We start from the raw sequence: 17,598 nt of genomic DNA, 5'->3' as shown, positions 1-17,598 counted from the left end.
AAATACTTTATTCATTTTTCAAAGACACTGCATTTTATTAGTTTTGAATATTTACTAATTTCTTCAGTATATGTAGTTTGTATGTTATGCAAAATATGCTGATGTGTTATATAGTTTATGCTTGATATAGTATTTTCTACATTATTATTATGAAAAACAAAATTTTTGAATTTTGTATTTTTACTTCAATTAAAATACTTTGTTTTCATTACAAATATCTAGTATAAAATATCATGTTTAAGTGTGAATATAAAAAAAATAAAATGAATTTGCTAGTTGATTTTTTATTATAAAGGTTATAATAATTAGAACTATATATTTTTATGGTTTTAATTAAAATTTTAATGAGATTCAAATTAAGAATTTTATATATATATTTAATTTTTTTTTTTTTAAATCAATAGATGGGAGTTCTGTTAGAAGTAAAAATATTACAGTTAAAATTTCTCCAAGTGTTACAAGTAAGTGATTCATTTTAATAAAAACTACCTAAAAAGAATAAATGTATCAAGTTCTGGAACTGATTTAATATATTTAATTATTAAGTATTGCTTTTTTCTGTATTTAAATCTATTTTTACCAGTTTTAAAATTAGTTTTAACTAATTCAAATATTGAAATCATATAATAAATTAATTGCTCGATTTTCAGATAATGTTAGACATGAAACTTTTGAATATACAAATAGTGTTTTATGCTATTTAAATAATCAAATCTGAATTTATTAAAGTTGTAATGTGCTCCAGTAAGTTGTAAGTTTTAACCTTTAGGGGACTAGGTTGCCCCGCCCCTTTTGTTTACGTTCATTGTTTAACACGACAAAGGGCAATATAGGTCAAACAAGGTCAGACATGTTTTATTACTTTAAAAATTCACCAAAAATCAATTTATCGTTATATTCATATGACAAAAATTACGTTATATTTATTAATACCTGTAGTTATAAATCCGATATTTTTAAATACATTTAAATATAAACTTCAATAAAAAAAAAATTAAAATATTTCAGACCTGACATCTGTCTGTGAAAATTTGCAACATTTTTGTAAAATTCACATACTCCAGTTAAGTAGTTTGTTCTTGGCATTAAGCCAGAACGACTTGAAATATCGTTCTGTACAATTCGATATAACATTTATGAATGTACGATTATTAGTTTTAAAATTATCACAGATTATAATAAATCCTTTCTTTGGAATGTAATTTTTGTTTTGCTATCGATGTGTATTACGAACTAATATTCTTTATTCATTTTATTTTGAACAATAATATAAATTATTGTGATAAATATATAGACTACTAGTAATACATTTACGATGGGCTAATATTTTTAATTTAATTAAAAAATAAAAAATTAAAAAAATTTATAAATATCAAAATTGAAGGTCACAATTTAAATATTTATCATACATTGATTTATTATAACTAAATAAACTTATTATAGCATGAATAAACGTATTTTAGTAATATTATTACGTAAATATGCTATAAAATAAAAGAAAAAATATTTAACTTAAAAAAAAAAATCGCTAAATAAAAACTTTTCAGTCGACAAGACACCACCTGGACACAAATATGTGAAACAGATGGTAGACAACACACTACCGTCAAGTGGTGGCATCTGTTGCCAAAAATTTTCATTAAAACCGATTTTTATTAGGGTAACGACCAGTCGTTACCTTGTCGTCTTTATGGAACAGGGGGAGTAAGGGGGGTAACGACTGGTCGTTACCCTGGTCCCCTATGGGCTAATCCAACTTGAGCTGTCTTCTGCACGTTAAAATTAAATTGAATTTGGGAGTAAAAGAATCAAATGTATGCATTTGAATTTACAGAATATTTCAACTATTCAAAAAACTACAAAAAAACGACATTTGTGGGTTCCCAGATGAGGTTCGAACTTGAGTAAACTTCGAAATTCTTATGTGACGCCAGATATAAACAATGAGACTCGGAACTGTTCAAGTATGTGTCAAACTATCTGTCAAGGGCTTAGCAGAAGACATACTCTAACACAAGCACTAATAAATAGGTAGATCATTGACTCTCAAGTCTATAAAATGTTGGCCGAGATAAACCTTTTCAAACAAAAAAGGGGAATTTTTGAAAGATGAAAATGATCATTAAATTCTTAGATGCCAAAAAATGGTATAAACAATGGCCTGAATTATGAGTGCGGGTGTTATTGTTTTATAAACAATTACCTGGCAGAGTCGACAAAGAGGTATCAAATGGACACCTCAAATCGGACCTTTCCCATGACCAAAAGAGGTTTCGTCTTGCATCTGGAGACAAAGGAGAGACCAATTGGGAAGCGAGGAATGGGACAAGGGACCAATTCAAAATGCGAATAGTGGGGGAAAACTATAAAAATCGGAATTTCAAGGTTGAAGAAGAGTCTCCTCTGTATTCCGCAAAAAGTCGTGATCTGTATTGAGTTGTGTCGTCGCCATCAACTTAGAACTCCGCCACACCATTTCCCGATCATCTGTTTTGCCCAGTGATCTCATCTTGTCTGCCCCGGGGCTACGACCAATACCAAAGTTCTTGCCTCTCTGCCTCTCTGAAGGACTAGTGAAGGACTGTCAATTGTCGATGTAAGCATAAATGTTAACAAATAAATGGCTTTCTTGTGTAAAACACTTGTCATCATTTGCCTCCTCTGTCACAGCCCGTATACAACCTCCCCTGAGGTTCATCTTGACGTGGGATTAACTGATCCCACCTAAAAGATGGCAATCTAACACAGGTGCTGAGGAGTGGGTTTTCAAGTCCCCTATCTCCACCAGGTCGGCGACCTTACACATTTTTATATATACATATATAACATTTTCTATATGCAATATGTGGAAAATAATAAAATATTATTAAAATATCAAATAAATTTTTGTTGTAAAATATTACATATACAGGTAACCCCCGTATAACACGGTAGTTACGTTCCAAAAAATTGCCGTGTTATGCGAATCCGTGTTATACGAAACAAAGAACTAATACGAAAAGGAGGGTTAGGTTCCAAAAATTAAAAAACATGCTAGTATATTTTCATAATTAAGATAAATATCTTCATTAAAATTTTTTTAAGTGATACATATTAATATAAATTAAACAATGTTTTCTTCGTCATCACTAAAAACACTATTAATTAACCGAGAGCGTTTTCTTTTTGGCAAGTTATCCTTATCCTCTGAGCATTTTTCTGCATTATCTTCAGATCCATGCTTTACCTTTTGCAAAATGTATGTAATTTTAGATTGCTTGCTTCTAGTTAAAAGGTCTTTATAAATTTCCTTATATGGTGCTAAGCACTTATGAAGAATAAAGCAAGTATGGAATAAGGGAAAAACATTCGGCAACATCAGAAGCAGAAGCGTCGCGATCTGGCAACATTGAAACAAGTTTCGAGAAGGACCACGTGTATCGACAGAAGGCGAGAAGAGAAAATTTACATACTTAAGTACTAATAGTTCACGAAAATAATAATTTTCGTGAACTATTATTACTTAAGTATGTAAAAATTTATTACATTTCCTGTTGTGTGAGGGTTTTACCCAATTCTCGAACCATGTCAGAGTGAATCTGTGCTATAAAAGTACCGTGTTATACGGGGGATGGTACCAATTCTCAAACCATGTTAGAGCGAATCCGTGCTATAGAAGTGCCGTGTTATACGGGGGTTACCTGTACTGATGACTGTTTGAAGTATCTTCTTTAGGTGTCTTCTTCTGTCAGGAAGTTGACAACCATTTCATGCCACCATGATCTATCTTGTGCTTCTCTTGAGCACTCTTCATATGTTAAGTATGTCCAATTCCTGATGATGTTGAACAAAGGTAGGGGTAGTTCATTCTTGACCTACCCCTACCTTTTTGCCCTTCAATCATTCCCTCCAGTAATAGTTTTTGCAGGCTTTGGTGTTGCAGTACATGCCCCAGATAACTCACTTTTCTTTTCCTTACTACTTCTAGTAAGGTTCTTTTCAGATTTGCAATTGCCAAGATATCTTCATTTGTTCTTCTTGTCTTCCAAGAAACTCTCAGCATTCTTCAAATCATTCACATTTCAAATGCCTTTAATTTTTTTCATTATTTGCATTCATTGTCCAACTCTCTGCTATGTAAAGCAGGGTTGACCAAACATAACATTTTGCCAACCTAAACTCTTGTTTGTATACTAATCTCCCTTGAAGTCAACACTCGTTTCATGTTTGTAAATGCAGTCCTTGCAATTCCAATCCTTTTTCCAATTTCCTATCATTCCTTCCATCATCTGTAATGATATGTCCCAGATAGACATAACTTTTGACCTGCTTCAGTTTACTGTCTCCAATTTTAATATTAACTTTTGGAGTTTCTTTCTCATTGGAAATGACCATAGTTTTGATCTTTTTGCAGTTCAGTGTTAGCCCAAATTGATTGCTCAATGTTGAAATTTCCTCTGTCAGCATTGTTAGATCCCCTTCAATTTCTGCAAATAGCACAGTGTCATCAGCATACTTCAGATTATTGAAATTTCTGCCCCCTATGTTTACTCCTTTTAGATCTTTGACCTGACTGAAAATTCTTTTTGTATAAAGATTGAACAAAATTAGAGACAGCACACGACCCTGTCTTACTCGTTTTTGAATTGGGAAGCTTTGCGAAAATTCTTTGCCAATCCTTATTGCAGCTCTCTGTCTCCAGTATAAAGCAGTAAGTAATCTGACATCCTTTCCATCCATACCGTTTTCTAATAGATATTTAATAAGGTAATCATGTTTCACATTATCAAACACCTTTGTATAGTCTATAAAACATAGATAAATATTCTTCTGTTTTTCCTTATATCTTTCAATAATAGTTTTCAGATTGAAAATACCTTCTCTTATTCCTTTATTCTCTTGGAAATCACTTTGTATTTCACTAATACCTTCAGTCCATCTTTCTTTGTTTCTATTTAATAAGATATAAGTTAGAACCTTTGCCACATGATTAATTAGGCTAATGGTTCTAAAATCCTCACATTTATCTGCTTTTGGTTTTTTGGGGATTGGAACAAATATAGACTGTTTGAAGTCTTCAGGAAGGTATCCCAGTTCATAGATGTCATTGCATAACTTAGCCAGAACTTTGATGCCTTTATCATCTACAGCTTTAATCCATTCTGGCTCTATATTGTCTGGGCCAACAGCCTTACTGGGTTTTACTTTATTAATGGCTTTTACAACTTCCCATTTGAGTATTGGTGGGCCTTCTAACTCCCTGGGAGATTTGATCTCCTCCCTGTCACCTTGGAATAATTCCTTTCCATATTCATGCCATCTTTTCATTATTTCCTTTGTCTCCAAGACTATTCTCCCATTTAAATCTCTTATACCTTGTGCTTGAAAATTTCGTTTTTTAAATGTTAATTCTCTGATTTTATCATGGAGTTCTTTTATTTTATTTTCTTTGTCCAAACCAGCATCATTATTCTCCGTATTACTTTGTTAAGCTGTTCATTTCTTGAATTTTCTCTTGTATTTCTACCTGATTGTGCCTAGCAGTACCAGGAAGCTTAATAAAGATTTTTTTATGAAATGGAAAATAAAAAAAATGGAAATGGAAATACATTTGTAGATCAGTTTGGTTTGCCAGGACAAAAGTCTACTATACTCATTTTTGCTGCCATCATAATGGCATTTTTCTGTGTGATTGTGTCTTCAATGTTAATGTCAGCAACACATTACTGTCACATTCAATTAAGAAAAACCGCTCTGGATTTGTGGTGCTTTATATCACAAATCTTGCTTAGTTTGACAAGCATTGTATCTCTTTTCTTGTCTTGATCCAAAGTTTTCTGTTTACTTGCTAAAATAGTGCCAGAGCTATCAAGGGCAGACTTTGACACTCAGCAAGGTCAATTGGTTTATCAAATTTTGATCAATTATGAGCAGCAAGATTCACCTAAAACATTTCTGATAAAATGCTACATGTAAGTTGTGTGTGTTTATATAGTGTATCTTATTAAGAGAGAAATGACTGAATGGTTTTCTAATAAGCATTTGAAATGAGGCTATTTTGTATCTGAAAAGATATTTAGACATATATGGAATGTATAATGGATGGAATGCTTGTTTGACAAAAATATTGGTGAAAATCATTCTTTTCTTTAATGTTAATAATATATCTAGGAATATTATTTATATTATTATTAATTATTATTTTATGTTTTTATTTAGGAATGTATATTTAGGAGTGATATATTGTGATATATTTAATATCCTTACATAATCACAATTTCTCTATATACTCTTTCTCCTTTTTTAACTTTCTGTAAGATTTTAGTTCTACTATTTAAACTTAAATTGATGAGTTTTGTATGTTTTTCTGACTTAAGAGATTGTTTATGCTTTTGTGATTTAATTCTTTGTCATAATAATTTATAACATTTATTATAATATTTATTAGTAAATTATTATATACTATAAACAATTAAATGCATTTTTCTTTTCATTATTTTAATATTTATTTTTTTATTAGAAACTGAATACTATGAAGCTGTCTTTGAAGCAATTTGCTTTTTTATAATATTTTATGTATTATCAGTTGTGATTTCTGCAGTTTATTATATTAGGTAAGAGAAATATGTTTATAGAATAACATTATTATCTAGTTACCAATAATACCAAGTATTTAATAAAGTTTGAAAATTCTTTTATCAGTTTTTTCTACATTTAATTACTAGTAATTTTAAAATACAGGTAGCCCTCGGTTTACACTGCAGTTCTGTTCCTACAAAAGCCGACGCAAATCGAATCGGCGTAAAACGAACCCATATTTACACTGAGGTATAGGGTTAGGTTCCACATAAGTGAAAAATATGCAAATAATTTTGTTTATTAATACAATATAATACAAAGTACAAATAAATTTAATTTTTAAAATGTATTTTATCATAAAATAAAGTTAAATGTTTTTATTAAAAAGTTTAGTTTCGAATCTCTTACATTTTTCGGAAAAAGTATCCATCTTTAATTGTTTACATTTTTGTTTACTTTCATTGAGAATTTCGGAATATGGTCGAATGGATGCGGCGATGCTCCTTTTTACATTCGCACTTTGCTTCCAATCATTGTCTAACTCACAAAGTTCATCCGTCAAACTTTCCATAGTTGAAAGGATATGTTAACCCGACATAGAGCTACGGACGAGCGGAGACACTGATTGGTCAACCACTGGTTGCCGTAGCGCATATATAAGGTCAGTTTGAGCGGGAAAATTCAAGGTGGCTAAGGAGAGATAAATATCGTCTGGCTAATAAAAAAGTATCGTCTGGCCAACGAGAAGTAGATTTGTCTCACTAACGATAATTTGTGATCGCTGGAAGTGCTATTGCGTCATAAGGTGTTTTCCTGGATGAACTGATACGGGATACATTCATTGGCGCTATGGATTCGGATGCCATTTATTGGACTATTAAGTTTGATAACTTGACTCGTGGGTACCTAAACGTTTAGTATTTTAATATTAATTTAATGCAAATGTATACATACCCAATAATATTAAACAGAAAAAATAAATATATTCAATAAAAATCTTTGTTTTAATGAATGTACAATGTCGCAGCTTGGTAAATACGTCAACACTGAAACGAAAATCAGTCTGGCATAGGGAAAATTGGGGAATTACACAGCAAAATTGTGAATTGTGCAGTGGTGTTATTGTGAATCGGCGTAAATTGAACCAACGTAAACCGAGGGCTACCTGTACTATATTATTGAATTTAGTAACAAATGACAATGTGTCTAATTGTAATGGTAACCTTTCTTGCCAATAAGTAATCTCATTAATCAACAACAACTTAGTCCTTTAAGTATGCAACAAGGGTGATGTGTGTCTCTACCGAAAATTGTGGTCTGTTTAATAAGAGCTTTTTATTTCTTGAGCTTTTCCGAATATTTTAGGTGAGAGAGGGGTGTTGATGGATGGTGTATTAGACAAGCTCTGTTGAAAACGCATTCACATCTTAGTCTGATGCAGAGGCTGTCAGAGTACTTTTAGTTAAATGCTTTCTGACTGAGTTTTGATGTACCTTGATTCTAATCTGTACAGATTACAGGTACCACTAATATATCCATAGGAGCATCCTACCCTGCTGTTGCATTGAATATCTCTTCCAGGCATTGTATAAACACCTGGAAGAGATGTTTGATCAGATGAATCCTTGTCATTTTTAAGAGTTGACCATGGCTCTCCTATTATATGCAATATGAACATTGTTGTGGAATATCCTTATAAATGCCATTTAGCAGTTTGTTATAAGTGACTATTTTGAAGGTCAAAGGCTTTTGTACCCACAATTCAAATGAGAATGATGCTGTATTAAGTGGCAAACAAAGTCTGGCCAGTATCCCAAAGTTGTAGCCAAATGATAATGAATGCAGAACATACAGCCAAGTTTCTTTTTTGTTTGAGAGATACATTAGAACAAGTGGAAAAAGGCTGTTTTTATCAGGCTCTTGAAGGCCATGGACTTGTATGCTTGTGGATCATGAAAAGCAGATGGATTAAAGAGAAGGTTGTGAGAAGCTTTTCAATAGATGTCAGTGGTAAGCATGCCTTCCTTCAAAGTAATGAGATGATCCAGGAAATGGACATGTCTGTTGTTCTGCTGCACTAAGTTTAACATTAACCATAAGAGTTGTTATTGATGGTATCAAGGAAGGTTTAGGTAGGAGGAACAGAGGACCAGACAAGAAGGTTGTCATTGATGTATCTGGAGTAAGGAAGGATGTGACCCTCAAATGCCAGAAGTAAGCATTGAAGGACCAGTTTGTACAGTGAACCCATTGGTAGGCTCCTAGATTGTAGATATGTAATGTCTTCAAAGAAGAAGAAGGAGGAATGACAGATGACATGTGCCAGTTCTAAAATAGAAGAATGGTATTTGTTCAAATGTTCATTAGAAAGCAGAAAATTATATATTTATTGAAATGGCTCAATTCTAATGGAAGAAAACAGTAATTGATAGTCACAAACTTTAAAGTATGTGTGTTAAAAATGAAGGTCTCATATTAAGGAATCTGGTCCTGTAACAACAAAGAAATGGCTGGAGGGATTCTGTAATGAAACAATTGCAGATCCTTTCACCATATATTGTAAGTGGTACAGATTTATTGACCACATAATGAAGATGAGAACCTTCCTTAAGGATCTTTGCAAAGGCAAATATGCAATAGTTGTAGGAGCTGAAATTATAGCATTTCTCATGAGTAGAAGTGTAGCAAGTGGAGTATTTGTAAAATGTCAGACTCTAAAGTGAAGCTTTTTGATCCTGTGGTACAGTTACACATTCAGTTTCATGTTTATAGTTAAGGATTACTGTCCTGTAAATAGATAACAAGAAGACTTTGATTTATTAGATGATAGGTCCATAAGACTGGCCCTGTTGAATGATACATTTATGTTATTATTGTAGGCAAAGGCTGAGGGCAGTGGTGCACAAGCTCTTTTTTATGATGTTATCAAGCTCCTTAATTAAACTTGTGTGCTCAAGAATCTGGTTGTTGCTTTGTTGTACTAGTAATGATGGTTCATTTTGTTGTTTTTAATAGGTGTGGAGTAAATACCTAGGAAGAAACAACAACAACAGATTTATTTATGTCATACAAGCAGGGCTGTGGAGTCGCATAAAAATCTACCGACTCCGACTTTTCCTTACCATCCGACTCCGACTCTGTTTCATATACATAACAAGTCGGTAAGTAAAAGGGAGTTGGAGTCGGCGGATTTTTTGATGACTCCGGCTTCGGCTAAAACACCAAAACTCCATGACTCCGACTCCACATCCCTGCATACAAGGGTACATGTACTACTCTACAGATTATAACTGGGTAGATAAAAACATAGGTAATTATTACATGAGGTTTCCAGAACAAATTTATCTATATACAGTTACACAATTTACAGGGTTTGTAGTACAAAAAGTGGCAGTACTCACAAAATGTGACATGACTTGGTCTTTGCTTTACATAGTAGATGGTGAGTGCTGCAAATAATGAATGCAGAACGTACAAAATAATACAGTATTAAAGATTGTAGTTGCAAAATTAAAAAGTGGTGCAACATATGAAGATTGAAGCAGGATGAACAGTTCAGGCATTGATGTTACAGTGCTGATGACCTAACTTGCATATAGCTGAATGGTTTGACCTGGGTAGCTAAAGATTGTAGCCTTTGACGGATGTGATATAAAAGTACTTCTTGATAAGCTGGCAGAAGGAGTCGTAATTTGTATGAGAGACAAGTTCTTTGTAGTTCCCTGGCCAGGTTTTGCCATTGCTTTCCACTGAAGTTCTCAAATAATGCCATTCAGTCTTGAGCATCAGGCAGTGGAAGATGTAGTGTTCACTGCTATTTGGCTCATTGCATACTGGACGTTGATCAGTGTGGTGCAAGTCAAAGCATTTGAGGTAAATGTACAACCTACTGTGGCCAGTGAGAAACTGTGTGATTACATGATTTATGGTGATTCAGCTGACATTCTTTAAGGTGGCATAAAGATGTATGCCCACTTTTGTGAAAATAATATTTTGGGTCTTCAGTGCTGAAAGTGAGCTTATGCTGACTTCCCCAGCTTTCAGTCTTTCTGAGGATGTAGCTACCTTTGTATTCCATGTTTACCTGTATCTGTGTCCTGCCCAAAGCTTTCAGAAAGGAAAGGTGGTATATTTAGGAAAGAGAAAAATATATATGCACCAAAATTAAGACAGTGAAAGAATGAACATGGAGAAAAGTCCTAATTAAAGGAAATTACTGATGGCAGCACTAGTGGCTCAAAGCCTGGCTCATAAACCTGAAAAAACTGACAATAAAACATGAACAACTTACCGTAATGAAAAATGGTAAACATGGTTGGAAAGAGGAGAGCACAATGGATCTAGTGATATAAAACATGTAAATTTAACTGTGAGAGAAACCTGGAAAATTCTAAGATTTAGGGGACTGAAGTCTTTTGGACTTAGAATGCAACATCTTGTCAACAATAGGAAACCACCTTCATTGCTAGACTTTCCTCTTTTTCTTTCAAAGACTATGCACTAAAATATACAAGGACTTCAACCTTTGTGACGATAGAACTTTATTTGTCAGTTAATTGTCTAATAAATGTGTTGTGTTGTTTGTAAATGCGGCATTGATCTCTGACTCAATCGTTCCCACATGTTGTTGATTGTTACTACTCAGGTAGTCCAGATGGCAATGGAGACAATAATGATATATATCATATAATCGTTATTTCGTTTCGAAATTTCTTTTCCCCTCTCATCCCCCTCACAAGGACATTGTTCATTGAATGAATGCTTTAGAATAGGGAGATGGGCAAGTACAATAGAACTGTTAGTCCAGTTTATTTGAAGACAATTCCCAAAAACTAGAACAGTTCAAAAACACTCACAAATACTTTTACATACTACTTCTAGCACGGATTTTTGTGAGACCATGGATTTTAGAGCGGGAATTTTGTAAATGAAAGGAAACTTTCCTTTTTTTCATTGATTGAAATTTTGTAAACACCCCCATAGAAAAAACTCCTCACGGAGTATCAGAGCAGAGGTCCCTTCCAACTATCAACAATTAGGTGGGAAAGTTGATACTTAGCTGTCAGGAAATGCAAGTCATCGTCAACAAATGAATGACTTTCCCACACTAATGCTATAAAAACTTGCGCTATCGGAAACATGGGGTGGATCAACCCCAGGGAGTTATTTCTGTACTTGTGTCATCGATCTCCATGTTCAGGAACAGAATCATATTGGAGAAGACATACGACTACTATACCTCAGCCATCCCCTCCAATCTTACACATACAGGTATTTGTTAGAATTTTGTGAACTCTCTCCCCCAAGTAGCATTTTATTGCACTTAACCGCATTTAATCGAGTAATGTTTAGTCAGATAGACTTGTAACCGAATTCTGTATGTTAACTTTAGTTAATCAATAAATGTTCTGTTTGTTGACCTGTCGATCATTTTCCCGTGAAGACACCTGTTCACATGCTCACGACCTCCCCACTCACTTTTTGCCCTCCTAAGCCATCCACCGACACAGAGATCGGGTTTTACCAACCTGTGCAGTGTAAGTGGTCATTAGGGATCGTCCCTCTGCATATCTCACATTTTTAATAGATGTTGAATAAACAGAAGATAACAAATTTTTTAGGCTACTTCATTGGCCCTCCTCACTTTAAATAAGCTTGTGCATTTGATAAAAGAACTTAAAAGAAACTTTGATGACACCATCAAAGTTTAGAATGCTTCATATTTTAAATGTGTGTGATCTTTTGAATTTTGTAAGTAGTTCACTATAAAAAGTTCTTTATTGAATGTACAAACTCATTTAAAGTTTAAGAAGATTTTGTAACCTGAAGTGGCTGAAATTATTTGTCACTTCCATTTATCTAATATCTATTAAAACTCTATAAGGGAAGATGTATGTAAAAGCAACTGTGTGTGTCCAGTTTATTGATTACTCTAATATTTTCATGTGTGCAATATGATGTGTAAAATTCTTATATGTAACATTATAACCTATGGAGAGTTATAATTTGCTGAACCTTAATCATTATGCTAAATTGCAATAAAATCATCATACTTTGTGTCTCAGCTTCTCTGTATTACTGAATTTCTTTGAAAACCTATTTAATATGTAAATTGTAGTGAAATAAGTGAGAAATTTTCACTTATTGGGAAATTTTGGAACTAAATTTTTATTAGTGAAATTGAGATTTTATGGTTAGGAAAGTATGCACATGAAATTTGATCTCTTTTGGTCAACAGTTTTTTCCTACATAGTGCTCTAAACACTTCCTGTCTTACAGTATAATAATGTGGTAAATCAATGAAGTATGTCATAGGGCTAGATAATGGCTATAATACTAAAAAATTATGAAACAATTTGGTACTAGAGGGAGGAGTTAGGTGCCATATCTTAGTAAATTTAGTAATTATAATAAATTTATATTTTATAAAATAATTTAAAACATTCTGGAAGAAAAGAATTGGCCCAGAGTGGGACTCGAACCTGCAACTCCTGCTTACCATGAAAATGCGTTATCAATTATGCTACTCGGACATCCAGTCCAATGGTTGTAACGTAATGTTATATATGTTAATTTATATTATATATACAGTAATACCCCAAACTTACGTGATAGGTGGGACAGAGCGATAACCGCGTAAGTCGGGGTATAATTTTGCATATAAATACATACAAATAACACAAAATAAATTGTAGCTATATGTCGAACACTTCCGAATATGTAAGCCGAACAATAGTGTGGGGAGAAATGAGTAATTAAGAGTTGCGTGGCGCTCAAACAAAAGACGAATCGACGAGATTTGAAAATCGCGTAACTCCGGATCCGCGTAAGTCGGGGTATTACTGTACTTTATATATATATATATATATTTGTAGCGGATTTGTAGCAATGTTATTTGTTTAGTATAATAACCAATTATGATTCTTACTAATACATACTGGAAATACAGATATATATGGATTAGTATCATAATTTATATTATTATTAATTATTGAAAACTGGTATGCAAAATAAATAAAGCAAATGAACCAATTTCCAGCACAGTTTTATAAGAAAGAAAATGTTTTCAACTGTGTTAAATGGACATCTTCAGGCTAACTGCTTTCTTTAAAATTGTGCTGGAAATTGGTTTTGTTTGCTTTTATTTATAATATTGTTCTAAATTATATTTATATTAGATTATGATATAATAACTGAATATTAATCTAATTTTGTTACCATTTATATTTAAACATGTGAAAATGTTAAATTTGTATATTTTTTTATTTAAGAGATGGGAGAAATGCATCTGAAGCAAGCTTGCTAGATAGATCAGGTTGGTGTGAGTTACTTTATTTTATTTGTTGATTCTTATATATAAAATACAATTGAACTCTCTTTCAAAAAGAAGTAAATCTAAATTTATTTATATAACAACTTCACTTATACAGTAGGTAGAAAAATCAAAAAATTTTTAAATTCTTTGATTTTATGAAAGTATCAGAAAGTAAATCAGGTGTAAAGAAAATATGCTTTAATAGGCAGAATATTGAAGATATGCTTTTACATTTGAAATATGCCTTTATATGCATTTATAACTTTTGAATTTTGGTTTGTAGAATCTTTAGATTACCAATTTTTTTTACTTATTTTAAGGAATATCAACCTAAATTCAAACATTCATTTGCATAAAAATCTGAACCCTACACTTTTATTTATGAATAATGATGAATTTACTATGATTAATTTTAATATCCAATATATTCCACTTTTATTATGTAATAGGTACATTACACATCAATATAACAAATGATATCATTTGGCAAATAATTATTATAAAGTGAATTAAAAAAATTTATTTTACAGCTAGAAATCAACAACAAGGACATCAAACATTACAAAATTATGGAGCAGTTGCAAGTAAGTTTTTGTATACATTATTATTATTATTTTTGTACTGTATTAGTCTTGGATTGTGTCCAGTATCAAATCTCATAGGTGGGTCCAAGAGCCAAGCTTGTGAGACCAGTGTGAAACCTTAAACAGTTCAGAGAAATTTTCTGACAATATGACAAGTTGTCAGAATGGTAGCTTTTTGTAAAGACATATATAAATTTAAGTTGTTGTCCATTGTCCTCATCCTTGTATATAGTGAATATAGAATAACTGCTGTGGCAAAGATAACAACAGGTATGGTATAGACTTTATTCATTTTCTGTTGACATGTTATTTCTTCAGGGAGTGCATTACATTTATTTCTTTCTTTCTATATAGCTATTTTGTAGATTGTGTAAGTTTGATAAGCATTGTCAATGAAAGAGGTAGTTTTGTGCACATTGTAAATTAGGATATTTGGTCTTGTGATATATCATTTTATTACTTTCCTGGCTGTTATATATAACAGAGGGAAAGTGGCAATCAGCCAAAAAATGACCCCCTCCAGATTTTTATATTTTTGGATTTGGGGACCTTGAAATGTCAAGAAATGCAAATATTTGGGGTTTTTTGTGTGGGTGGGCATGATTTTGTTCACAGTATTTGAGGCTTAATAACTCCTGTGCTTTTTGTTTAAAATTTCTGAAATTATGCAGGGAGGTTTGTTTATTAGGGGGCTTGATGCTGTTAAATTTCACTGATCAAAGGCCAAGGGAGTGGGGAAATAAAGGAGGTTGTGTGTGTATCCAGTAGGGTAGACAAAAATGTATAATCTGTTTCAAATGTATAAGTAGTATTGAATATTGAAAAGAACAAAATATGAAATTTAACATAAACAAATGAGAAAATAATTTTAAATAGCATAAAAAGATGTCACATCATAGTGTGTTACATGTTATTAGTCTGTTCTTCTACATTAACAAACACATTATGTTTTGTGTAGTCTGTTTTTCTGAAGGATGGTGCATTCTGGAGATACAAGAATGAACAAGAGAGAATTTTTCTTAGGTATGTATTTATGATTCAGTTTCCCTGCTACCATCCATCTTACATAATCCTTTTCCTTTGCTAAACCTATAACCAACCTTTGTTTCAGAAATAATAAGTTTGCTACTTGTTTTTTTTTTTTTTTTATGAACACAAAACAGATTGGAGTTTAAGGTGTACTTTTTAAGAATTTTGATTTATAGCATTACTATACAACTGATAGGTGTAGAATTTGTTCTGTTGCATTTTTCTTTCTTTTTCATACTACAGTCTATAGGAAAGATATCCAGAGGTCCATTTACATTCCACTTCACTCTAAAGATCCAGCTCATTACAATACTACTGCATTTAAGGCTCTGATTAAAAGAGCCTTGGATCTGTAATGTAATTGGGAATATCTGGAAGAATAATAAATTATATACCCAAACTCATTAAATATCTAATCATCGCTAAACCCGATGTAATTTATAAATAAATAATAAATAATAAATTACGTAATTTATTTAGTAATTAGCCTTAAAACTAGCCCGATGGATTTACGGCATATGTTTGGTGATCATGAAATATCTGTTAGTTTCTGTGGAGAGCAAACATTTTCAATGGTCTAAGCCACCATCATCAGATTATGTTTACTTTTGAAACTTTGAACAACTCAAATTGAATGTTTTCTTACTTTCAAAACAAAAATTTGGAATGTTATGTTGGAAATGTTAACATATTAGATGTTGCTTACTGATGAAATCTTGAAGAAGAATTGTGTCTTCTATTGGAAGTTTCATATAAGTATGTTCTTAAGCCAGATATGCCCAAATGGTTTTTAATAATTAAAAAACTATTTTTTTTTAATAGTATATCTGATCTAAAAGCACTCATTAAACACATTTTTGTATTAACAATTCAAAATTTATGTTCTAATAAGTTTTTTAAGGCATCCTGTATATAGGACAATGGGTACATAATATGCTATCACTTATCTGGTATGATATGTAACAAAACATTTTGTATGCACACTAAGATTGCATTTTTGACATCAGTTTTAGCATACTTTTAGATCTTTTTTTTTAATGAATACCCTCTTTGATAAATAAACTCCTCCTTGTTTTGAATCAGTAGTACATTTGCAGTACATTGCCTGACTGACAACTGATTTATTGTTCTTCCAAACTTTTTATGAATCTGCCATACATTATGAGTTTATATTCATAGCATATTGGCTTGTCATGAATATATTGTTCACACCTGTGTCTATCTGTATATGGCACCATTATCTCATCTATGCTATGATCTTTGATGAATGCATTTTCCAAAATGTATTATTTAGGTGAATACAGAGTGGGTGAATCTTGGCAAATTTATTTGATTTGTTCAAAGTATTATTGTCTTGAAAATGAATATTGGACAGAATAAATTCAAGTTTATTTCTTGAGTCACATCAGAAACTAATACATTGTGAGAATCTACAGGGTGTTTCCAATACATTCTTCTTCTAGGGAATGGGACTTTTCCACTGAAAAGAAGCATGCCAATAAAACACTTTACCTCATTTACTTCAACTCTTACTGATCTATTTTTCTCAGAAGCATACCAATTGGTTTCATTTGTAATTATTTCCAACAGCTTTTTGTCAAGAAATAAACTAAAAAGAGATAAAAGTGTATGTTCAGAGAAGTCATCCCTGTAGGCATTCTCAAAAACTTTGGCATTTGGTAATAAGTCTTCTTGGATGTAATCAAACACTTGCTTCTTTTTTAACTAGGATATGTTTTGGAGTTGAGCAAGAGGGAATTCATTGGAAGATTGGGAATTTATCTTTAGGATCCTAATCACTATCTAAATTATATGTCACAGATAGCCCAGTCTCAGTTTTCATTTGCGATGCCAGTGAATTGTTAATGTCAAGAATGTTCTCTTCTCCCAAATCTTTGTCCATTAAATTGTCACAAGCATTGTTGGGTCACAGTAATGTAATCATATCTGCTTTTATGTTCTCATTCTCTAGCATTAAAGCCTTGTGCAGAGAAACCCTCCATAAAAAAAAAGTTAATAGCTACTTATGTTTCCAATGTTCTATGTCTAGGTTAGTAGTGTTGGAAGATATCAAATACTTATTTATATTTAGTTTATTTATCACTGTGAAAC

At 32.2% G+C, this 17,598-nt stretch overlaps 1 protein-coding gene across 7 annotated transcripts in view; it reads left to right on the top strand.

Moving 5' to 3' along the window:
• Positions 1-17,598, top strand: part of LOC111628337 (SID1 transmembrane family member 1-like) — a 128,283-nt gene that overhangs the window by 58,448 nt on the left and 52,237 nt on the right. For 6 of the 7 annotated variants that reach the window (XM_023372102.1, XM_023372105.1, XM_023372103.1 and 3 more), the window contains exons 7-10: positions 405-461; positions 6,500-6,593; positions 13,830-13,879; positions 14,404-14,457. In XM_023372102.1, coding sequence (XP_023227870.1) covers positions 405-461; positions 6,500-6,593; positions 13,830-13,879; positions 14,404-14,457 — 255 coding nt within the window. The remainder of the gene's footprint in view (positions 1-404; positions 462-6,499; positions 6,594-13,829; positions 13,880-14,403; positions 14,458-17,598) is intronic. The other variant, XM_023372101.1, reaches the window with a different exon arrangement.

This window comes from Centruroides sculpturatus, unplaced genomic scaffold, assembly GCF_000671375.1.
Source record: "Centruroides sculpturatus isolate CEXI.00-Female unplaced genomic scaffold, Cexi_2.0 scaffold489, whole genome shotgun sequence".
Lineage (NCBI taxonomy): Eukaryota > Metazoa > Arthropoda > Arachnida > Scorpiones > Buthidae > Centruroides > Centruroides sculpturatus.
The sequence above is the reverse complement of the archived record's forward strand: the minus strand, read 5'-3'. Positions and strand labels throughout refer to the sequence as shown.